The sequence below is a fragment of the Abrus precatorius genome, unplaced genomic scaffold, assembly GCF_003935025.1.
Source record: "Abrus precatorius isolate BTA unplaced genomic scaffold, Abrus_2018 Scaffold2, whole genome shotgun sequence".
Lineage (NCBI taxonomy): Eukaryota > Viridiplantae > Streptophyta > Magnoliopsida > Fabales > Fabaceae > Abrus > Abrus precatorius.
Window position 1 is genome coordinate 30,675,274 of NW_020874362.1, and position 25,050 is coordinate 30,700,323.

General features: G+C 28.7%; 2 protein-coding genes across 4 annotated transcripts; one reads left to right on the top strand and one right to left on the bottom strand.

Annotated features, from left to right (window-relative positions):
- Window positions 1-6,159: 6,159 nt before the first annotated feature.
- Window positions 6,160-9,478, bottom strand: LOC113858342 (glutathionyl-hydroquinone reductase YqjG). 3 transcript variants are annotated; one of them, XM_027490940.1, is made up of 6 exons: window positions 9,182-9,478; window positions 8,502-8,726; window positions 8,248-8,424; window positions 7,914-8,138; window positions 7,668-7,796; window positions 6,160-6,827 (listed from the first exon to the last, which is right to left on the bottom strand). In XM_027490940.1, exons 1-6 carry the CDS (start codon window positions 9,302-9,304, stop codon window positions 6,594-6,596), a joined length of 1,113 nt encoding a protein of 370 aa, XP_027346741.1. In that variant the 5' UTR covers window positions 9,305-9,478; the 3' UTR covers window positions 6,160-6,593. The 3 variants fall into 3 exon arrangements, with proteins under 3 accessions (XP_027346741.1, XP_027346742.1, XP_027346743.1); XM_027490941.1 differs by having other exon boundaries at window positions 6,412-6,827; window positions 8,502-8,719; window positions 9,182-9,318; XM_027490942.1 differs by lacking the exon at window positions 7,668-7,796 and having other exon boundaries at window positions 6,479-6,827; window positions 9,182-9,291.
- Window positions 9,479-22,501: 13,023 nt separating this feature from the next.
- Window positions 22,502-24,758, top strand: LOC113859809 (disease resistance protein RPS6-like). The gene is made up of 5 exons (XM_027492492.1): window positions 22,502-22,924; window positions 23,438-23,651; window positions 23,738-23,892; window positions 23,979-24,149; window positions 24,231-24,758. The coding sequence occupies exons 1-5, from the start codon at window positions 22,502-22,504 to the stop codon at window positions 24,756-24,758; spliced, it is 1,491 nt and encodes a 496-aa protein (XP_027348293.1).
- Window positions 24,759-25,050: the final 292 nt, after the last annotated feature.

The window sequence follows — 25,050 nt, forward strand, 5'->3', positions numbered from 1 at the left end:
ATATTTTGTTTTATTATTATCCAGAATTACTTTTTAGTTGTTATAATATTTATGGACTTCACTTTTAATTTAGTAAATTTTAATTATACTTTTATAATTTATAATAATTTTAATTAATAACTAAAAATGTTAAGAAAAGATATGTTGAGAAAATTTGCTGAACACTCTTCACCAAGCAATTATAGCTATTGAGCATTTATGAATTAATCGATGCAGATATTCAATGTGTGTGTGTAAGAAACAGAAACCACACAACGTAATCCGTGAAACCCTAATTCTCTCGCGAGTTCATTTATAAGATTAAAAGATAAGTTATGCTAATAATATCCCTTTATTTTTTTTTAAATGCCAACTTTAAAAAGAAATTGAAGTGTACACAAAAGAACATGAGGACAAAAACAGTGTTTTTTATTATGTTTACCAACCAAGGAGCTTGTGCAACTCTAATTGTGCTTAATGGCATTTTAAGAAATGAAGCAAAACATTATGTAATTATAAAATGGTTAAAAGTTGATAAAAAAAAATTGAGAGAGGATCATGAATTAACGCTTACGCAATAATAGTACAAGCTTGAGATCTTGCAAAATTTATTTTCCAGAAAACCAACAACAACCATTTGTCTCTATCTCACTTTCTCTTTCTCTCAGTCCAATCGTCCATTATCCTTGCATTATCTTCACTATTATTAGTCACATCATGGTTTCCAATTTTCAGTCATCAAATCATGATATCTTTCGACCCACATTAAATTATTATTGCAAAGACTTAAAAGGGTCTTATTATATATACCAATCGCCCCTACCCTCGTCTATGGTGCGCTTGCATTATCAAGAACAAAGGGCTCAACTAAGCCAAAGAAACAGAGAAAATATGAAGATGGGTGTGTGTGGAGTGTGAGCCATTTATCAAAGAATAGAGGCTAATATAATAAAGGTCTTTGATCTTTCAGTTAGATCCGTCAACTTTGCTAGATAGGGACCTAGACAAAGATAGCATAGTCTCTTGTGCCAGCAAAATAAGATATTCTACGATTTCCTTTCAATTTTTAGCATTTGCTATGTATATTTCAAGCTTCTACATGTTTATGCACTTGTCTTTGTCAACCACATATTATTTATAACAGATTTTCCCAATAGATAAAGGAAAAACGTATTTTCCCCTCCTACAACTATATGCCCAATCTTTAAAAAATAATTCTCACATTTTAATAAAACAATTATAGTTAAATTCATATTTTTCTTAAGTGAAAAATAAGATCACAAATTTAAAAAATTTAAAATTAATTCTCATCTACGTTTATTTTAAGTAGAATCTACGACACACTTTACAGATAAAAATGTTTAATATTTTCTTTCATGTAAAATAATCGTCATTAATAGTAAATAGTGAAATTATTTATTTATTTTAAAAAAAATTGCAGAAAAAATAACTCTATTTTTTACCATAATCATTAATCTATCAAAAATATAAAATACTCCTTTTTTTTCCTCTCAAATTCAAAGGTAACATAACAAGCACTTTTATTTTAATATAACAAATTATTTTAGTTTAATTTATAATTTAAAATTTAAAATCAAAACAGCTGTTTTAAACGATTCAATAATTAAAAAAATATTTAACTAAATTAATATTTTAATATATTTTTTAATTAAATTACATCTTTTACACTAATTTCATGGTGCAATTCGCATTAAAACTGAAAAAAAAAAATCAAAATCCAATCACCTTGAACCATTGAAAATTAATAAGATGAAGATGGATTGTTCTACTCCTTGGAGGAAGAAAAAATTGAAGAAAGCAATAATTGGAGGGGGGTGTGGGTCCCAGCGCAATTAAGGTCCCTTACGCATGCTAATATGGTCAGCGCACTCTTGTCGAACAGCTGAAGAATGCACGATGAAAAGAGCAATGCTACTACGCAATCTTTTCTTTTATGGATATGCCTTTCATCTATTTTGCATTATTATTTTCTCATAATACAATAAACACACTTCCTTTTGGTTTTTCCTTCTCCATTCCTTGCCCATTCCATCATCTCTAATTATTCTTTTTTTAAATATTTATTGTCTCTCTAAACTTTGATTAGTTTCTAAATTGGCACTGTAAACTCTACAATCTTCTAGATGGCCTGCTCAAAGTTATTTTAAGGTCCTTTGAATCATATAAATAATATATATTTATTAATTTTTACACCCCAACTTTCTTACTTTTTGTGATGTTATATTAGCTATTAATTTTATACCATCAAGTTTAGTTTCTTTCTCTTAAAATTATTTAAAATTCCATATATATTCCTTTTAAAATTAAAAGTATATTTTCATAAAATATATTCTTAATTCAATATCGATTTTTTTTATACACACATATGAGTGTTTTTTTTATGCGATCCCACTTAAGTGAGATCTTAGACGTAAGCTTCGGTCACTTATGCCTGTTAGGAGTCATAAATCCATTTAATTAACTCCATACAAAATAAATAAAATAAAATAAAAAGATTGGATTAGGTTAGATTTTGTAATTTAGTTTTAGATTGCATCAAATCTAATACAAACTTAATTCATAAGCAAATGTCAATCAGTGTTGTTAAGACATTAGTTAAGAAATTATTAGTAAAACCCTAATTAACATAAAACTGATCCTTATTTAAGTGTAAATTTATGAAATTATTATGCTAGTTTTTTTTTTTTTACATAAATCGTTACCTTAATTACGTTTTAGTAAGATGTGTATTAGTTTTATTTTAGCATTTTTTAAAGAAAATTTAAGTCTATTTGACTAATATTTATAATTTAAATATGGTAGTTGATACTTTAAATTATTTTTATATTGCAGTCTAATTTTATTTAATATAAATTACATATTCTTATAAATAAAAATATACAAATTGAATCGTTCGATTAAATTTGAACTACTTTTAATTTGATTAAATTAAATTAAACCTAACATTATTTTAAAATAATTGAAATCGAAGTACGAATACTCCTAATACTTGCAAGTAAGTATGCAATCTTCGTGCTTAAATTTTAAATTGTCACTATTTCATTAATAGGGTTTATCTGCTATTAAAATTATTACGTCATATCATTCCAATACTTTAATTATTTAAATTATTTTATTATTATAATATTTTTAATATTTGATTTATTTTTTAAATTAACACAAATATGAAATGATTGTTTTAATGAATATTTTAAAAGACAATGTGGATATAAGTAGTGTTAATTAAGAAGGTTTCAAAATTTATTTTACTAATTTATAAAAAAAGTCAAAGTTGAAGATGATTATTAAGGAATAACATGATTATTAAACACTCTTTTTTTTAAGAGATACACCATTTAGTAAAAGGATAGTTCAATTTACAAAATTTTCTCCTAATAATAAGTATCAATCAAATTTTATTTGATTATAAATAAAGAATTTTGCTAATCAGTACTTAAAGTACAGATTAAATAATTAAAAATAATTTTTAAGATACATTAAAATTATATTGAATATACATTAATAATATTTTTTAATAAATACTTTTCATGTTTACACTTTATTTAGATTGAGGTAATTAAGAGAAAAAAATTAAAGAGAAAATTGAATGAATATATAAAACCTTCCTTATTTAACTGTTCTAAAAAGTGGATGGAAGAAAGTTTGGAAATGTGAGACTCACTAAAAAAAGTAATAACCTCCAAATTAGAGAGAAATAAGAGAGGAGAGAAGGAAGAAAGGGTTAAGGTATTACTTAAATTTAATTTATTCTTTAATTAAATAATTTTTAAATAATATCGCTTAAATATAATTTTTTATTTTTTCATTTTAATAAATTTTTTGTTTTAATTCTTTTAAATAATTTTTTTATTTTAATTTATTTTTTTAATAAAATTTTATTTTTAGTTCTTAATATTGATTTATTAAGATTCAATCATGTGCCAGTTTTTGGTTTAATCACGTCAGTGTTATGATCTAAAAATAAAAATTTATAAAAAAAAAATAGAAACTAAAATAAAAAAAAAATATTTTAAGGAAACTAAAACAAAAAAAACTCACTAATATGTGAAGATTAAAAATATATTTAAGTCAAATTTAAAAATATTTTTACTAAAAATATTATACTAAAGTTTTATATTTTTATTCAATTAATATTTTCTAATTATTAAAAATAATTTTAAATATGATTTATTTATTACTTTCTTTTTCATTTATTTAAATAATTTAATATTTTTTATATTTTATTTTTATTTTTATTCATTCAATAGTTCAAATAATACATCCTTTTCATGTTATTTTTACTGTATTTTTTATTCACTTATTTCTTTTATTTTTTTTCTCTTTATTTCATTCTTCATTCAAATAGATCCTTAATTCCTTAATCAATATGGTTTAGATATCTATTAACATTTACCATAAACAGATTGACAAAAAGTTCACAGTTATTTTTATATTTGATTATATAAATAAAACAAGTTCAGTTTAAAAGGTTAAAGTTAATTTCATCTAAGTAAAAAAATTATACTTGATAAAAATTATTATTATTATTTAGATATGTTTATTTTTTTTTTATTTTTACTTTTTTTCTTGCAACATAAAAGTCTATTCAATACTAAATTAATAGATAAAAACTACTTTTAAAAAATATTTGACACATAAAAAAATTACTAAACTGTAAATGAGTTAAACAAATTGAATTTTAGTTTCATATTTTTTTCAATAAAAAAAGATGAAACTTTAAATTTAGATAGTTTAAATAAACAAGTTAACTTACATATTATAGTTATTTGAAAAGTATTTAATTTGTCTCAACTTTTTTACACCTAATTATGTTAGATAAAAAAAGAAAGAAATATTATCTTTATCTCTTGAAAATTATCCTTTTGACAAAGAAATAAGATAAAAATAGTAAATAAGGAATATAATGTAGAAATATTAAAATTGAAGAAAAAACTTTCCCCAATACACTCACACTCTTAAAGCAAATAATTAAACTAAATTTCATAGCACTCTAGTATAAGAGTATAAAAAAAGTCAAATATAAACTTAAAGTGTTTTTGACTGAATTGCCTTAATTTTATGAACTCAAGTACATTATATAACCTTATTCATTCCAGACATGAGACTTCTTCCAACATACTTCAAACAATGTGTGATTTTTAAGATGTACATCAACCCCAATAGGGTAAATAATTTTTAGGATTTGGATCCATAAAAAAAAAAGTAAAATCTATTACAACTCTTGCAATCGAGACAATTTGGTTCTCTATCTTATACGTGGAACAATTGTCATTGGTAATTTTATACTAATAAATAATAAAATTAGTGTTTTAATTAAAAAAGACGTTAACATCTTCTAATCTTTAAGATGTTAGAGAAATCAAAATTGATATTTTAAAGAAGATATATAATATCATCTTATGTTTACAAATACCATTGCAAACACTTAAAAAAATTGTAATACAATATTGTATGAAACTTTTTATGAAAAGGAAAAAATAAACAAACTTAGGGTCTGTTTGTTTTTTATTTGATTTTTAATTTTGAAAAATAATATTTTAAAATAATTTTAAAATATTATTTTTAAAATTTATTTTAACAAACAAATTTTATTTTATTTCACTTAAAAAAAATTGTTTTTACATAAAGCAAACATAATCTTACTTTTTGGAAAGCCATCAACTAAACACTCCTCATTCTTCAAGATGTAGCAAATTGCAAAGGCTAGACTTACTTGGTTGCTTAGGAAAAAAGGGTCATCATGCATTATCTTTATTACTTAGCAATCCTATCAGTAACTTTAAATCCTTTGAAAACAGAGCAGCAGCCCCATCATTTTCAACCGCCAAAACTTCTTTCAGTTGCATATTGGTTGCCACACGTTTATTAATGGTCACATTTGCACTAACTATTAGCACATATGTGTTCAAACCCAAACCATTACACCTTAGCTTCTCATCCGGACCAAGTAAGTCAATGCTTGCCAATAATAGCCACAGTGCTTCAAGAAAATCGTTAGTCCTTTTACTCTTATTGCAATTTACCACTTTGTAAGGAACGTGTTACTGCAAGAGACCAGAGTACACTCTTGTGTTATGTTTATTTCTGCACTTCCTTTAATTGTTCATAAGTTGTTGGAGTTAATTAGAGTCTATTAAAGTTTGATAGACAATCCGTTACAAAAACTTCTCATGATGTTCAGTAACATTTGATAGTACAACATTTTTTTTTCTCAGATGAACCTGGGTTCAACTAAAATTTTTCGTCACTTTCACTTACTTTCTCCCACTTCATCAATTTCTACTGGACCCAAACAATCTGGGCCTGCACAAGCTCCAACATACTACAAAGTTCAACCCAAAGCCCAACGACAAATATATGTGATCTTTCCAATCTATTTAATCACAGCACAATATGACTCATACGATATGTCTCGCTTCAATGACAGAAAAAATTCCAACATTAAATTGCACACACATACACACCTGTCTCAGTTTATTTAGAAATAGGTTTTTCTGACAAAGTATTGCTGTTCCTGCAAATTTCAACAAAACAATCCCTTACAGGAACAGAAAATTTCTCATAGATCTCTTGCAATTATACAAATAGACCATCTATGAAGAAAACCTTTCTCTGTCATGAGGAGCAGAATAATCAATACTTGGCCCCACAGGAACGATCCCAAATGGATTGATAGAAGGATGGCTTCCATAATAATGCAACTTTATATGTTCCATGTTCACTGTGCTACTAATGCCCGGAATTTGGAAAATGTCTTTAGTATAATTGAAGAGATTTGGATATTCACGCAGTAGCTTCTTGTTGCACTTAAAGTGAACTGAATAAACCTACAATTATAACAAAGGCTAATTACTCAACAATCAACATTCAGAACATTGGATTGGATAGATTGAAAAATGAGTCCAAAATGTTGAGTCATGTAATGAGTCAATCATCCTAATTCTTGTATGTTCTTCAAACACCATCAAAATGTTGAGGAGATATATGATAAAAACACAAAGAATCGAGAAAAACTTTTAAAATTTCAGTTCCACTTCACAGCTTTTTCCTCCAGTATGCTCTCTTTTTAATGCAAACCATTAAGTGTTCATGTAATAACAATAAAGCAATAACAAGAAGGAAAATTTTGTGAAGATAATGATTTTTCACTGTGATACCTCAAAATTTAACGGAGAATAAAGAAGAAATTTGAGATGTTTACACTTTTGCACCAGCTATAGCCAATATATTTATTTTTATGAAGGAAAATTTTGAAGACAGTACAGGCAGAGATATAAAAATGGCTTATGATTTGAAAACAAATATTATATTGGTTTCAATTCATTTGTTAGGATTTAACTCATCAGCACAACTTAGTAAATTTCCAAGCCCAGGATAGAAATAATGAGATTTTAATGTAAAAAAAGAAATGAAATTTGAAAGGACAAACTCCATATTTTTACAAGAAATAGTCTTAAAACTGAGGGAGACTCCAGCTCTGCACTCACTTAGGTTTGCCTGAAATTTCATTTAATTCTGAGTTCTGAAAGGAAGCTCTTATTGTGATGCTTCTTTGAGTAGATAATTAGCATAATACAAGTAACACTGTAACAAGAAAACACAATATTCCCAAGACCCAAATATCAACAATAAATGCCTTATAATACACACGCATACACACACTTTACCTCATCAAATCTAATGAGAGTGACAAACAACCGAATGTCTGCTTCAGTAAGTGTGTTGCCACATATATACCGTTGCTTACTAAGTATATTCTCACATTTGTCTAAAGATTCATACAATTGTCTTGCAGCCTGCAGAAAGGACCAAGTAAACAGTTGCCATTGCCAAGGTACAACAGAATTTTAATGAATTTATGTACGAAAGTAAATACTAACTGCCCCTGAAAATTGTTAAAAATAGCTATTTACCTCATTGTATGGTTCTTGCTTCTTCGCAAACCCACATTTATAAACACCATTGTTTATACTATCGTAAATCCACTCGTTAATCTCATCAATTTGGGCTTTCAAATCAGCCGGATACAAGTCCAAGGTGGGATTTTCTGCAACATTGTTGAATTCAGTATTAAACATGCGGATTATCTCTGAGCTCTCATTGTTAACAATTGTCTTGCGTTTCTTATCCCACAGAATCTGTGCAGTTCAATATCCATCAGATGTCAACAAAAATTTTCCCAGCAAAGCAAATGAAAAAAAAAAAAATCCAAGAAAGAAGCCAGTGTTTCTTAAAAAGAAAACATACAGGAACAGTGTACTTTCCAGTGTAGTTTGTACTAGCAATTTCGTAAAGTTCCCTAACACTCTTTGCTCCATTCAACATATCAGGTTCAGCTCCTGGCACATCGGTTTCTGAATCAGGAAAAACCCATCCCTTGTACTCATCTGATTCTCTAGTTCTTTCAAAGACAGGTTTGACTACCTGATAAACACATTCAATATGAAATTCTGATAATGTAACTATTCTACATGAAAACATTCAGCATGAATGCTACTAACCGAGAAACTGATGGCTTTATTAAGTCCTTTGATATTCAAGTAAGCAAGGCACCTGGAAGCCCAAGGGCAAGCATATGATATATACAGATGGTACCTTCCAGACTCAGCTGCAAACTGGGAATTCGGGTTGCTCGAAATGAAATTTCGGAATGTGGAAGCAGATCTTTCAAATGCACCAGAGTCTGATATCTCATCCAATGAAGATCGCGCCATTCCAACTATATGCTAAGCAGTATATATTTTACATATGAATCACAACACAAACACCACTAAATCTTCAAAGTAAAGAATGGAAGATAAGCATGGCTATCATGCCACATGTTTATTGAATTCAAAGAACTCAAAAGATATAAGCATATACTGTAGTAACAATTTGAAATCAAGTTTTCATCTTTTGATGAACCCTAAATTTCCTAATCGGTTCAATCCAAGGGTAAGAAAATTCTACAGACAAAACAAAGAAAACAAACAAAATCATTTTGATCAAACAATTATTGAGATCAAAATCATCATCATCGCAATAAGATTTTTCTCCTATTTACCAAATCAATCAATCTTATTTCACCCAAAAAAGCATATAATAAAAAAAGTCAACGATTGGGACATGCACGAAGACCCACCTTGCTATTGCGTAGAAAGAGAGATAAAGAGAGAGAGACTTCACGATGAAACATTCATACCTTCTTATTCACCTTGTAGTTGATCTCGGAGAGAGTAAAGGTAGTCTTGGGGCGTAGCAGTGATCTTGGACAAAACATGATTTCGGAGAATTCATTAATTAAGTGATGAAAATGGTTAATCATTAATTAGTTGAAATAATAATAATCAAAAATCGATTCTTTTTATATATGTCGGACTTTTCAAAAGGATCCAACAAAGCAACGTTTCAGGCCGTTTCTTTTTTTGTTCCAAAGCAAAGTTGCAGGCTGAAAATTATAATAATAGAACACATTTTTTTGGTCGTACAATTCAGAAGTGCAATTCGATTGTTGATTTACGAAGTAAACCACACTACTAGGCGGTGGAGCTTGCTTCTTTTTTTTTTTTTTTTTTAATTTGCAACATCTTTTTAACAAATACTCTTATTAATGTCAGGTTAATTTTTTAAAGCTAACAGCAGTGATCAGTGATTCAAAAATGTGTGTTTCTTATATTTATTAATCATTAAACTCGTCCTATATGTGTTTAATCTTTTATTCGTTATTTAAAAATTATTTTTTTAAAATTTAATTTTTGATATTAACAAGCTTACAAAAATGTTTTGAAATTTTAATTAATGCGATTTTGAAACCTTATTTCTAAAAATATTTTATATTTATTGTCAACCACGTAAGAAAATCTTCAATGTATAATAATACAATCTTTAACATAATGATTTAATGTAAAATGTCTTTTATAAATTGGTTAGTTATAAAAAAGTTGAATAAAAAATTCAAAAAAAATTATGAATTATAGTAAAGTATTTATCACTAAATAAATGATTAAATAATTAATTTTTATTATAAATTTTTTAATATATGAACTTGCATATTATATATTTATTTTATTTTATAGATTATTTTTATCAAGCAATATTTTGAAATAAACTCAAGAAATTGGGATAAAAATAGATTTATTGTCATTATTATTAGTTTAAACATAAGGGTTATATAAAAAAAAGAAGACAATGTTAACATTGTAAAAAGAGCAAAAGATATAGAATATATTAGAATGAGTTAGTACAAAAGGTAACTAGATCTAAAAAAAATGCTTATAGTAGTGTGCAGATTTGATTATCATAAAAGTGCATAAATATTGGTGGAACATGCATTTCCTAGTCAACAAAGTGGTGAAGAAAATCTTTGCTTACTAATATGACAAAGAACATGGTAAATAAAAGAACTATATTGTTTACATTAAAATATCATAGTGAAAGTAACTTAACAACTATCAAGTAGTTATGCAATGCATGTCATACATTTTAAGTCTTTTTAAAAGGTTCTAAAACTGAAATTCAATAGCTAATAAAATTATTGAAACATGATAAATACGTGCATTGACATAGAAAAACTCTAATGTCTAATGTTATAATAAACATATTATGAATATATCCAGCTTCCATAAAACTATAAAATAATTACATGCATTCAACATTATTTTGATAATTAATAGTATATATAAAACCAATAGATATAGACTAAATTGATATTTTCTATAACATTTGCTTGTTTGATGACTGAGCAAGAAGACAATTTCACTTAGACATTACTAAATTTGAAATAATTATTCTAAACATATAATGTAATATGATGCTTAGTTTGTACTAAAAATGTGGCAAGTGCACTAATCATTTTAAAAGAGTATAGAATGCATTGCTCTCACAAGAATTGTTGCTAAACAATTAGCATAAAACTAAATATAAAATAAACTAACCAACATGCTTTTAAGTTTTTAAATTAGAATTATGTTGAGAGAAAAATATCTTGTGGTGAAAAATTGCATTAAATACAAATAACAAAATGAAATTCAAATTACTATAAGAATAAAAAAGAGAGAGAGAAGAAAGAATATAAAGGTCAATATGCAATATAGAACAAACAAGATTAAGTATAACAATATAAGATTTTTATGCAAATATACATAACAAACAAATACAAAATAGAAAAACACAATTACACAAAGAATTGAATATGAAACAGATATGAAATCACAATAACAAAGATGGTTAAGATTCAAATTTCATCCATATTCTCACTTATGTAGAAAATACACATTCCAACTTAGTTTTATAACATAATTACTCTTTAGTATAGTAAAATCTAATATTTTGATATTTTACACTAATTGTAGCTAAAAAATTCTAATATTTTAGGTAGAATCAACTAATATAACATTTATGAACAATAATTAATAACAATCAAATCAATCTTCAACTCTTATGTCTACGTGATTAAAAATTGAATAAACTTTAAATTTAAACATATCCACCAATGTGTCCATTGTCCATAAATTTTCTAAATTCATACAATCAAATAACCAATTTAATTGAAGCATTAAATTCAGAAGTAAAACTATACAATTATCAAAAAGTATAAATTAGATTTTACAAAATGAAGATTAAATTAGTTTGAATCCATATAACATCCTTTCATAACCTATAAATTTAGAAAACATAGTAAATAATACAGAGAAACTCAAGAATGAAGAAATATCTAGAAATATATCCTTTATTGAAGTTTCATGTTTGTGTCCAATGTATCTCACTTCAATCTCACACAAATTAAGAAGAGAAAGAACTTGAAAAAAAAATGAAAACTAAAAAAAAAAAATACAAAAAAAAAACAAGAACCTAAGTTGCAAAAAATTGAACTAAAATTTAGAATCAACCCATCTCCCAAATTAAACATCTTCATCTATTTATAGAGTTTTTCAAATTTGAAGATAGGTCATTGTGAAATTAAAGTATTTTTTTAGTCCACAGTCTAAAAAATTTCAAAAGAATTAACTTTAAACAACTTGTTTTATAAGTATAGTTTGCTTTTTTATAAAACTTTTTGGCAAGTGCACCAAATCGTTGAAGTTACAAAGATTATCGTCCACTGAGATAAGTGTTAAGTATCAAACCACAAGAATATTACTAGTTGGATCACCAAAACAGAGTATATATAGTAATACGAAATTTAACACAGTAGAATTTTAAAACTGAAAGTAAATATGCTGGAATTACAATTAATAAATGGACAAAAGTAAAACTTAATACAGAAAATAAGTAACAGAATTGTAGAATGTAAATAACTCAAGTAAAGAAAATAGGTTTTTGCAAAGATTAATAAATAGGTTGAGTTTAGAATCCCTTATCCCTTTCCCCTTACTTAAAATATACTTGTAACTCAAAATATAGCCAATCTAATGGTCAGGTTGTTTCAATTATCCAACTCCAATCCCTTGGTAATTGGTTCTAAAACGACTTTTAATCTCCTAATCCCTTAGGTAAACAAAAAACGTTCAACATTAAGGATAAAACCCATATGACCACATTATCATAAATTTCTATTCCTAGACAATTCATAATAAGCATTTTAACTCTAGTCCAAGAAAGTTCACAACTTTCCAGCAATGAACTCCTTTTCATCAACCTCATTCACGTAGAACAGCGAGGCATTAAGTTCAGAATTAAAAAGTTAGAGTAAAGCTTCCATCTTGAGTCACATACAATGCTTAGTTCATTGCAATGGGTAAAGGTATAAGTTCATCTTTACTCAACCCCAAAGAGATTTAACTAGACATTATGAAAGGAAATGAATTAAAACTGAGATATATTGCAGAAATGAAATTCATAGTTATAGAAAAGCTTACAACAAAAGGATAGAATGAAAGTGTTATTGTTCTATTACAAAAATCAGAGAAGATGGAAAGGAAATCCAAGTTTCCATGAGAATCCTTCTACCAAGATGTAAAGAAAATACCCTAGTTACCCTATTCTACGTAAAACTGTATGAAAACTTAAAAAACCGTGCTTTAGAATGTTCTAAAAAAAGAAAGATAAAAGATGCCGCCTTTTCAGAATTTTTTCGCTTTTATATACATTAGTCAACGTCGTGTCCCCACAAATAAAAGTTCGTGTCCCCACAAATCAGACCTGCAACACTCCTCTTTTACTCTTTAAGTCCAATTGCAGAATTTCTTTTTAATCCCTTCAAAATAAAATTATCAGCCATTAGAATATGAGTGATTCATGAATTTTCCAGCAAATACAACATTCCATTGAATTTCTTAATTAATTGCATTGACTTATAATTTAAATTCAATAAAATATGCCTAAAAACCTTTAATTTTCTAGATGAGTTATTGACTCATCACTTTTACATATGAAATGTGGAGACATGGAGTTATGGATGTCCTAACTCGCGTTTTAAATTATGTTTCATTGCGATGTGAGGACATTAACTTTTGGATGACAGTACTTGCGCAACTTTCATTGACTTTGAGTAATTTCTAAGCATTAAAAGTGAAAACATTGAAAATTGCATATCCTAACACACGCCTATTTTTGTCAACTTCTAACTCAGAACATGAAGACAATGAAATTCAGATATCTTGTTTTTCTTTAAAGTTCACTTAAAAGTTTCTAAATCCTTCCAATTTCTTCCTTTTGAATTCTAATGAAACTGCATCAAAATTGATAAATTTAGACAAGGAAATTATATTTAAGTGAATTTTTTTTTCTCTTTAATCAACTATGCAGATTTAACCATTATTCCTTATTTTCAATACAATTTTATTCATTTCCTTTCAATTTTTTGCACAATCAGTTCAATAAATATATTAAAATGTAGATTTATCATGATGTCTAACATCATTGTGATTGATAAGGATATTGCTTTGATGAATGCAACAAAAATTGTATTTTCAAATACAACTCATTTGCTATGTTAATTTTACATCACTAAGAATGTGAAAGCCAAGTGCAACATGACAATGTATCTTAAAGAAAAATGGAACTCAATGATGGATATGTGTACTAATATTATGCATTCTGATAAATCCATATTTTGTTAGATTTTTTAGTTAGTTTTATAGGATCTTTTTAATGAAAAGTTATAGTTTGGAAGATGAAAGCATCATAAAAAAACATAATTGTTCAATAAATTCAATTTTTGCTTTTAGTAGCTCAATTTGTTTGGATTTAATAGAATTTATATGTAATTTTTGTTGTTGAATTAGTTTTATAGGAAATTCTAAGAAAAAACACGAGTTAGAAGCTTGAAGGAGCCAAATGAGTTGGGCGTAATCACTTTTAGTGCAGAAAGTAATCATTCCAAAATCCTAAAAGTCAATTAATAATGAGAGTAATCACTTTAGGGGAAAAAAAAAATAAGTGTTCCAAATACTTGGAGAGTCAAATATGTTCAGCATAGTCCCTTTTGTCATCAAAAGTAAGCTTTGTAGAGGCTTTGAAGAGGAACTATGGTGTGTGTGTGATCACTTTTCAAACTGAAAGTAATCACTTTAAAATCTTTAAATGAAATATACTCTGTGCATAATCACCTTTGGCATTGAAAGTAAGTGTTCCAAAGGTTTGAGTAGAGAAATAGGCTGCGCATGATCACTTTTAGAGGTAAAAATGATCACTTCAGAGTATAATGGTGAATTATTCCCTGTGCATGAACACTTTTGCCACCAAAAGTGAAGGTTTTAAAGGCTTTTAAGATGGTATATCTTGCGTGTTAGCACTTTCTTCGTTGAAAGTAAGTGTTGCAAAGTTGAAGGTTGAAACAAGGTACACGCATAAACACTTTCTCTATTGAAAGTGAGTGTTCTAGAAGCTTGAGGTTGAGAGAAGAAGATGTGTTAATACTTTGGGTGTCAAGAGTGGAAGTTCCAAAAACTGTTATTTGAGAAAAGAGTGGAAGTTCAAGAAAACTTTCATTACAAAAGAGTCTGCACGTAATCACTCTAGACACCAAAAGTGGTTACGCTAAAAGTGCGAAAAATCTATAAATAGCCTTAAACTTAGTTTTTTAATAGTTTTTCTCATTTTTTTCTTTTCCACACTTTGAGAGAGTTAGAGAGAGAGGATTAGAGATGAATTTCAAGGCTCAATTCTAAAGGAATTAGGATTAGGACTTAGATTTTTAGAGTTTTTTTTTACACCTCTTTTACTCTTTCTTTCTCTCTTTCCTTTAGAATTATGTTCTTATTTCTTTTTGTTAGGGATTGATAGATCCTATTTTGAAATTGTAAATTGATTGTGAATCTGAGTTTTAGATTTTTGATTGTATTGAATATTTAATTCTTTCCTTAATGCAATTCTTAGATAAGTTATTCAATTGAATTGAACCTAGAGAATTAACATAAATGAAAGTTGAGTAAAATTCTCATATATGAATTGAATATCAAGATTTATGATATCTTAAGAATAAACATTCATTGTCTTATGGTCTCTTAATTTCTCATCCCTAATACAATGTTTAATTGATTCACACATAAGAAATCAGGGTAATTAATTGGATATTAAGATCATTGAGCCAAGAAATTAAATTTTGATTAACCTAGTAAAATTAATTATCAATCAATTAAGAACTTAGAAATTTTGATCGCATTCAGTTTTGCAATTAACGAATAGATAAAATTAACCTTAACTTCATTTGATTAGTAATCTTATTTATCAAATCTTCACTTTGTTTGCTTTTTCTTTCTATTTTTCTACACTTTTATGTTTTTGTACCAAAATATTCAGAACTTCTCTAATTTTAATAAACTTAAATAGTTTTTGATCTTGTGAATTGGTAATTACTTGTATCAATCCCTGAGAATGATACTCAGAACTCAAAATTTTAATTTTATTACTTACTACAACTATCTAGTACACTTGCTAGATAGATTTCACATGAAATATTCACCTTATAAGGATGGATATGAAAGTCATTTAAGAGATTTAAAATAACTTTATGCATGCTTTTTTATTTTTTTGTGACTATGTAAGAAATACTTGATTGATTCCTTGTAAAGAAAACTTCATCTCAACACGGATAGATGAGGGGTGATGCATCTTAGTAACACTAATATAAATATGCATGCTTAAACCATTCTTAAAAGTAATTTATATTTTAGATAATTACATTTTATATTTTATTTGTATTGTGATAATAGGGTTGAAGGTTTGCATTGAAGGTTGAAGAACTTGCTTCAAGGTAGCAAATGTGACTTATCTAGTTGGGATGTCATTGATAAATGGATTAGCAAGTGTACCAAATCGTTTGCAATAACAATTAGATTTTATCATCCATTGGGATAAATGTGAAGTACCAAACCACAAGAATGTTACTAGTTGAGTTAAAAAACAGAGTAAGAATGTAAAAAGAAAATTTAGATAATGTGCAGAAAGTAAAATTCTGATATAAGTGCTAGAAAATGAATTTAACATTAAGAGTAAAAGTTGGGCGTAAGAAATTAACTATAAATGAAGTTAAACTGCAAAATGTAACTAAATAAGAGAATGAAAATGATTTGTAATTTGATTAAGAAGCGAGTTGAGTTTAAAATCCCTTAATCTTTTCCCATTGCATAAAAATATGTAACCCAAAATACAATCCGGTCTAATGGTCATATTTTTCATAGTACCCAATATCAATTCCTTGGTAGATTGGTTCTAAACCAGTTATAGATCCCTAATTCCTTCGGTAAACAAGAAGATTATCAGCATTAAGTTTATAAATCAACATGATCACATTATCAGATATTCCAATTCCTAACTAATCTATAATGAGCAATTTAATTCAAATCCAAGAAAAATTACAACTTTCAAATTATAAATTTCTTTTCATTAACGCTGAATGCAAAGAAGCAGAGAAGCATTAAGCTCGAAACTAAATACGTTAGATTGCAAATTGCATTTGAGTTATATTTAATGTTCAATTCATTGCCATGAACAAAAGATTAAGTTCATCCTTTCTCAACTCCCAATAAATTTAGCAATCCCAAAAAACTAAAATATATTGTAGAAATAAATTTCATGTTCAACTAAAAGCAAATCACAAGAAAAGTAATTGTAGGAATCACTGTTCCATTAAGAATAAAAGGAATAGAGGAATGTAGCCCTACTTCCCATCAAAATCCCATACAAAAGCCAAGAAAAAAAATGGAATGAAAGACATCAGTATGTAAAGATATACGAAAAACCTAAAATTCTATGTTTAAAAAGTGTAATAAAAGATGTTGCCTTTAGGAGAAATTTTTGTTTTTATATGCTTTGTCAGGCTCGTGTCCCTCACAAATATGTCATGCAAAAATTCAACTTCTTTTTAAATCCAATTGCGATTTCTCTTCTAAACCCTTCAAAAATCAACTGCCAACTATCAATAATTGAACAATTCATTAGATTCCAAGTAATAACATCTTTCCAATGAATATTTTAATTAATTGCATTAACTTGAATCATTTATGCAATGAAATATGTCATAAGCATTTACTTTACTACATGAGTTCATGACTCATCACAACCCAAACTTAAATGTTTACTTATCCTCAAGCAAAATTCTTTTCTTTTCTACATGAACAGATATCTTCAATTAAAATTTTGACATACACTTTCATTTATCTCTCTTGCAACAACAAAAATAATTCTTAATATTCGCAAACAAATTCATTGTTCACGACACCATAATTGAATCAAACCCTTTACTCTCAGGATTGGTGTTTCACTCTTGTTGCTCATAATGTATTAGCTTATGTTTAACTCTCTTAAATGCTTTTATTGTCATTCTTTAACATAGTTTTGGCATTTTTCTAGCTCACATCTATCTAAGCAATTTGTCGTAATCAAGAGGACTTTATAAAGGTTGAAACGTGGTCAGAGCTCAGGTGGGAAAATAATTTAGTTTCTGGCTATTTCCTATGTTAAAGAAAATATGAGGGATAACTAAAAAAATCTAAAAATTGGGATAATTGCTTGTAATTCCTCATTGGATATTTTCAAATTTTTTTCTTCATTACAATGACAGAAAACAATAATTTTCCTTTTGTAATTTCACTTCTCATCTCTGTTCTCTTTTTTTTAACAAAGAAGAAGAAGAGGACTTGAATTCAATTCGCTTTTTCCAGTATAAGCTGATCATAACAGTTATCCTAACAAATAGCAATATAGCAAAGCAACTCAAAACTTAAAAGTATTTGATAGTGAAATACCCAAACTTAAAAGCAAATAGTGAAATCCCCAAACTTAGATTTTCTATGTTAAATCCAAAATGGTGCTCATATTTGCTAAGTCATAAGGCAGGATAATTAGTTTTTCACTTTTGGGTTTATGAGTGATATTAGGACAGAAGAAAACTGGTTAGGCTCAAAGGGCTAAACAAGAGATGGAGTAGAGGGTGGCTATTTGGCTAATGAACTGATTAAGCAATAGTGCCTTAATCATATTATAACATAAAAGTATGATAAGAGGAAAAAGAAGAATAACAAAATTTGTAAAGAATAACAGTGATCACAGTAAGCATGCACTCAGCAAGAAAATTATCAACTCAATTACTAACATGGTAAAAATTTGAAATTTAAAACAACATGATGTTCAACAATGTATTCAAAATTTGTTGTGAATTATTAGGCTTTGTGAGTTATGCAAGATAGATGTGGGTATTCACAGATATGGGTGAGATTCAACAAAATACAGCAAAGGAAATTTATACATAGGGAGAAAATTGATATGGAGCATGTGCAAAGAATTGCAGTAAACAATAAATTCAGAAAGGGGCTCCCCTATGTATTTAGAGCAGTCAGAGGTGTGGAATTTGCCTTTTGCGCCCCTGGAATATGACAAAGGCATAGAAAAACAGCAAGCACACTAATTATATAAATTGGAAATTAATGAATTGTGCATAGGTAACAAAGTGCCCCAAAATTAAAACATTTGTCCTGGAAATAACAACAAAAAGAAAGGAAAAACAAATGTAAAGAAAGCAAAAGTGCAGCAGTGCATTTGATTCAAATTTCTTCCTTTGGTTCATCTTCTTCTGTAGGATCTTCTTCACACATCAAGCGCAGTAACTCAGCACAGGATGGGCCCTCTTATTCAGCATCGTTGACTTGCAAATCTTGGGCAATTTTGTCTACCTTTACCTCTAGGTGCACCATTCCCTGCATTAACAGTTGTGCTTGTCTGGTGGTCATCTTATGCAACTGTGTTATTCCACTGAAAACCAGATTAAGTTGTTGCTTGCTTGTTATGTGGGAAGAAGTGGAAGTGGAGGGTCTTGATGGAGAAGTGGTTGCTGATCTTCATTTAGGTCATCTGGTGGCATGTTTAGCAATTGTATCAATGGTGGAGGCTGTGATCCATTTGGGCTTATAGACTAGTATGTTATTGGGGTCAATAGGAACCTTAGACTCTTCACATAGCAGTGTAATTAATGAGGGGTAAGCGAGGAATCTTTGATTCTCGTCTTCCATTATTTGGTGCAGTTGTTGATAAATTACCTTCTCCACGTTAATGTCAATTTCCATTATGATGCAATAAAGCAAACAAAGTGAAGATTTTAGAAATAAGATTACTAATCAAATGAAGTTAAGGTTGATTTTATCTATTTGTCATTTGCAAAATTGAATGCGATCAAAATTTTTAAGTTCTTAATTGATTGACGATCAATTTCATTAGGTTAATCAAAATTAAATGCCTTGACTTAATGATCTTAATATTTAATTAATTATCCTAATTCCTTAAGTGTGAATCAATCAAACATTGCATTATGCACAAGAAATTAAGAGATCATAAGACAATAAATGTTTATTCTTAAGATATCATAAATCTTGACATTCAATTCAGATATGAAAATTACTCAACTTCCATTGATGTTAATTCTCTAGGTTTAATTCAATTGAATAGCTTATCCAAGAAATGCATTAAGGAAGAAATTAAATGTTCATATCTACTGTGTTATCATATCTGTTACTAAGTGGATGACTATACTAGATATGGATTATGTAATTGCCTCAAGGTAACATAGTCCTTGTCCATATTTCAATTCTTGAATTTACGAAAAATTTTTCCTCTCAAAAGTTGACTACTACTATCTCATGTAAATTATCACATGATATCTATGGGTTTGTCCACAACTATAATTTTGTTTAGGTATAACTCTCACCAAATCTTTTTAAATAACTAGTTTAATGCTACAAGCCACATATGTGCATTGGGTGATTAATGTGATTGTATTTTGTAACCAATTATAAATATTTTTGAAAGATAATTCATCGATACCTCACGCTACTCTTCAAAGGCACAAGTATTGACATACTACATCTTGTGCATGAGAATCTACATATACTAATCATATACAATAGTTTAATTCATTATTTGTACATATGCATCAACAAACCCTCCTAGAAATTGCTCTATCGCTAGCTCAAAAGAGCTTGCAGGAACCTCTTCCTACTATATAACGATTTTGTCATACATTACGATCTTTCTATTCCATAACAACATGTGGACGTTCTCTATGTATAGAAGTTATAGGACATGTGCGTTCTCTTTAAATTCTGAAGTTGAATTTCTAAAAATTAATAAAACATGCTTCCAAAAATTAATTCCAAAAAAATAACTTCCAAAATTTATTTTTTAGAAGTCATTAACACAAGACTACTCACCTACTCGAAACAATTTTTTTAGACGAGGAGTAATGAGAAATTATACCAAATTAATAAATAATTTACGTGAATTGAAGGATTACATGAAAATGTTGATAGATTGGTAAAAAAAAAAAAAAATGGTTTGCTAGCATAGAAAACTAGAAAGTAAAGGAAAAGAAGAAAACGAGAGATGGAAGTTTAAAAAAATTTTATACAAGTTTTGTTTTTTCAAGTATAAATTAATTTTACAAGAAAACATTTAAGATAAGCAACAATTTTATTTAAAGGAGAGTTAGAAGCACACTTTTTTTTAACATATTTTTAATTATTGAATAAAATTTATTTAAAAAATATAAAAATATGAGAGAGAATTATTAAATTAAGAATGTGAAAGAAAAAAATTCACATAATTTTTAAAGCTCATTTAGTTTGAGAAAACAATTTTTTTTATAAATAATTATAAAATACCATCTTATTTTTAGTTCACTCCTTATTTTTAAATATTTATATAAAAATAGCTTAGTTTTTATTTTCATTATTTCTTATACAAACTTTAAAAAAATAAAAAACCATAACATTTTTTGTAATTTCATGAAAGAAAGAAATAAACCAAAAAAGAGAAAAAAAAAAAAAAAAAAACGTTTTCTTATACAGAGCAATCATCTCACTACTCAGAATTTATTGATCTCTCATACTAAAAAATAGGTAGGAAAATCCTAATAAAGCATTACATATTTGACAAAACAGATTCAGTATATATGCGGGTGCATTACATAAAGTTGAACAATCTTTGTCTTCAAAATTAAAAGTTAATAATAGATATTGAACATTATTGGCTGGTAAATGATTTCAACAGAGCTTCCTGGTTCTTTCACATTCTAGTTTCGCGAAGACTTCTGAAAGTCCTGTTCCGCGAGACTCAGTCAGGAACTATAACCAAACTAGAAAGTTGGAACTCAGGAACTATGATTCTACTTAACACATCTCTAAATTTCCAAATTGTAATGCTAGTTGACCCAACGTAGCTCTTCTTTTCCCTGCCAATTCCATGTATTTTATTTATCATACTCATGTTTTCTTTTAACATTATATCTTCATAATGCTCTTTCATCAAACAAACTGTTAGAAGATAACCTATTGGTTTTGTTTGCCACGTTGACATGCATATTAGCAGATAGCCATAACCAAACAAGTATACTTAGTCCACCAGCAACATAGTGTAAACACTTTACTAGCATGTTTGGTTTTGGGTTAAAATGGATATGAATTCACGTTTAATATGACGCTACCAATTGTAGCATCTGAGTTGGATCGACATTTAAAGTAACATGTTTTCAAGCACACCCTACGTCTCTTTCTATTACATCACATTAATTATTATTACTTTTGATACTTTTTATAATTATAAGTAACAAAAAGACTAAATCACCAAAATTAAAAAAAATAATTAAGTCAGTTATGTTTTTTATTAAATATAAATTTTATTCTAAGAATATCCATGATATTAAAAAATGTAGTTAATAATTTATATATTTAATGATACTAATAAAAAAAAGTATAATTTTTTTTTAATAATTAATACATTTTAAATTTATCATTTATTTTTTATAATAAGAACTAAGAAAATACTTCATTTTGTTTGGACCAAAGGCTATATCCATCACCTCTCTCTTTTCTATTCCTTTCTCTCTCTAGTTGTAGGTTTCTAAGAAACATTTTCCTACATACTTACTACAACCTTACTTTGCTCAAACAACAGTTTAGTATGTTTGATTGTGGTAGCAAAAGCCGCACAAGTCTTGGACAACCATCATGCCCACCCAGAATGGTTAACCAGAAGCTTAAAGTCCCAGCTGAGCCTGCTTCTTCTTCCTCTTCTGCAGCACCTCTTAAAAGACATGATGTTTCCATTAGTTTTAGAGGTGAGGATACCCGGAACAACTTCACAAGCCACCTTCATGCTGCTTTTCACCGCAACAAAATCCAAACCTTCTAGATCACAGGCTTCCCAAAGGGGATCAGGTCTCTCCCTCGATTGTCAAAGCCTTCAAAGAGTCCACCTATCTGTGGTTGTTCTCTCCAAAGACTATGCTTCCTCCACCTGGGGCTTGAGTGAACTTGCCAAAATAATTGAACAAAAGAAACATGGTGTACACGTTGTTATACCCGTGTTCTATAAGATTGATCCTTCCCATGTGAGGAAGCAGACAGGAACTCACAAGATAGCTTTTGAAAAATATGAAAGAGATGTTAACCATAGCATGGCCAAGTTGTTGAAGTGGAAAGCTACTCTCACTTGGGTGGGAATCAAGGAATTATCGGTAACTAAACCTTTTGTTATTTTTTGGAAAATAGAAGTACATCTTTGAAGCGGTATCTATAGCAATTAATTAGTTTTATCTATTTCTTTCCCTCGGGGAAAAACTCAGATTAGATATGTGCAGTTTGAAGTGTCTAGTGGATGATCATTGTGATTTTTTCATTCTGACATGGACATTATACTTCTCTCTCTTTCCCTCGGGGGAAAAACTCAGATTAGATTTGTGCGGTTTGAAGTGTCTAGTGGATGATCATTGTGATTTTTTTCATTCTGACATGGACATTATACTTCTCTCTCCTGTTTTCCTACTTGAAATGATAAGTGATAAGGTTTCATAGTATAACTTATTGTTAGTGATCAAGTCATCACATCAAGATGTCTTCTCACTTCTAATACTTCAATACATTCTTCTCTCTTTTTTTTCAAGGTAAATAACTATGTGACTAAGTTTTACTTGAGATGAATATTTTATATTCTTTTCTTTTTATGCATGCTAGGACTGAATATGATTGAGGATATTTTCACAGATGTTATGCAAAAACTGAATCGTATATATCCCACTGACATAAAAGAACTTGTTGGAATTGATCAAAATGTTGCTCCTATTGAATCATTATTGAGAATCAGGTCAAGAGAAGTTCGCATAATAGGGATTTGGGGCATGGGTGGAATGGATAAAACAACCATTGCCAATGATTTATTTGCCAAATTTTCTTCTCAATATGAAGGTAGAAGCTTCTTGGCAAATGTAAGGGAGGAATTTGAAAAGCATGGACCTGTTGCTTACGTGATAAACTTCATTCTGAGGTACTAGAGGATTTGAATCTCCATATTAGCATCCCCGCAGTGAGATCCACTTTAGTTATGAGGAGGCCTAGCCAAAAAAAGGTTTTGACAGTTCCTGATGATGTGGACAATCCAAAGAAACTAGAACATCTTGCTGCACTACATGAGGGCATAATCTTAGATGTGCCTAAAATAAGAGTCTTGTCCTTGAGCTACGAGACCTTCTCAAGGATGATCAATCTAAGATTTCTCAAATTCTATATGGATAGGGGCAGAACATGCTTCTTCCTTCAGGTCTTGAATCATTGTCTAGTAAATTAAAGCACCTACACTGGGATGGATACCCTTCCAAGTCTTTGCCATCAACTTTTTGTACGGACAACCTTGTCATGCTTTCCATGATGGGAAGTCATGTTGAAAAACTTTGGGATGGAATCAAGGTAATTTCTTTTATAATTCAGCCCAAGGTCAAGCTGTATGCTTGTCTATTTATGCCTTGCCTTTTCACTTTGTTACTGCAGAGTCTTGCAAGCTTGAAAGGGAGCAACCTCCGTGCATGCAAGAATTTAACTGACCTCCCAAATTTTACGCTAGTGCCAAATCTTGAAATTGTTGATGATTCTCATTGCACTAGTCTGCTTCATGTATCCTCATCCATCCAATATATCAAGAAGCTTATTTTGTTTAACTTAGAATCCTGCAAGAATCTTAGTAGTCTTCTGGGAAACGTTCATCTGTTCTCTCTTGAAATGTTCATTCTCGAACACTGTTCAGGTCTTGGTGAGTTTTCAGTATCTTCAGAGAACATGATAGGCCTGGAGTTAAGAGAAACAGCAATAGCATATTTCCCAGAATCAGTTTGGCAGCATCTGAACCAGCTTGTTTACTTGAATCTGGAATCTTGCAACAAGCTCAAGCGTCTTCCAAGCAACATTCACTTAAAATCTCTTCAAAGACTCAATCTTAGAGATTGTTCAAGTCTTGAGGTGTTTTCTGTGACTTCAGAAAACATGGAATACCTGAATTTGAGAGGGACATCAATAAAATAATTGCCAACATCACTTTGGCATAATAATAAGCTTTTTACTTTGATTCTTAGTTCCTGTACAAGACTTGTAAATTTTCCAGACAGACCAAAACTTGATGAATCGCCTCTCGTCTTCAATGTTCTATACTCATCTGAAAGACCAAATCTGGATGAACCATGGTCTTTGTCATCCTTAACGGATTAATCACTGAAAGGAAGCTGTATTGAGAATTTACCAGCAAGCATCAAAGATCTTCCTAGCCTGAGAAAGCTTACCTTGACCAAGTGCAAGATGCTTCGGTCTCTACCAAGCC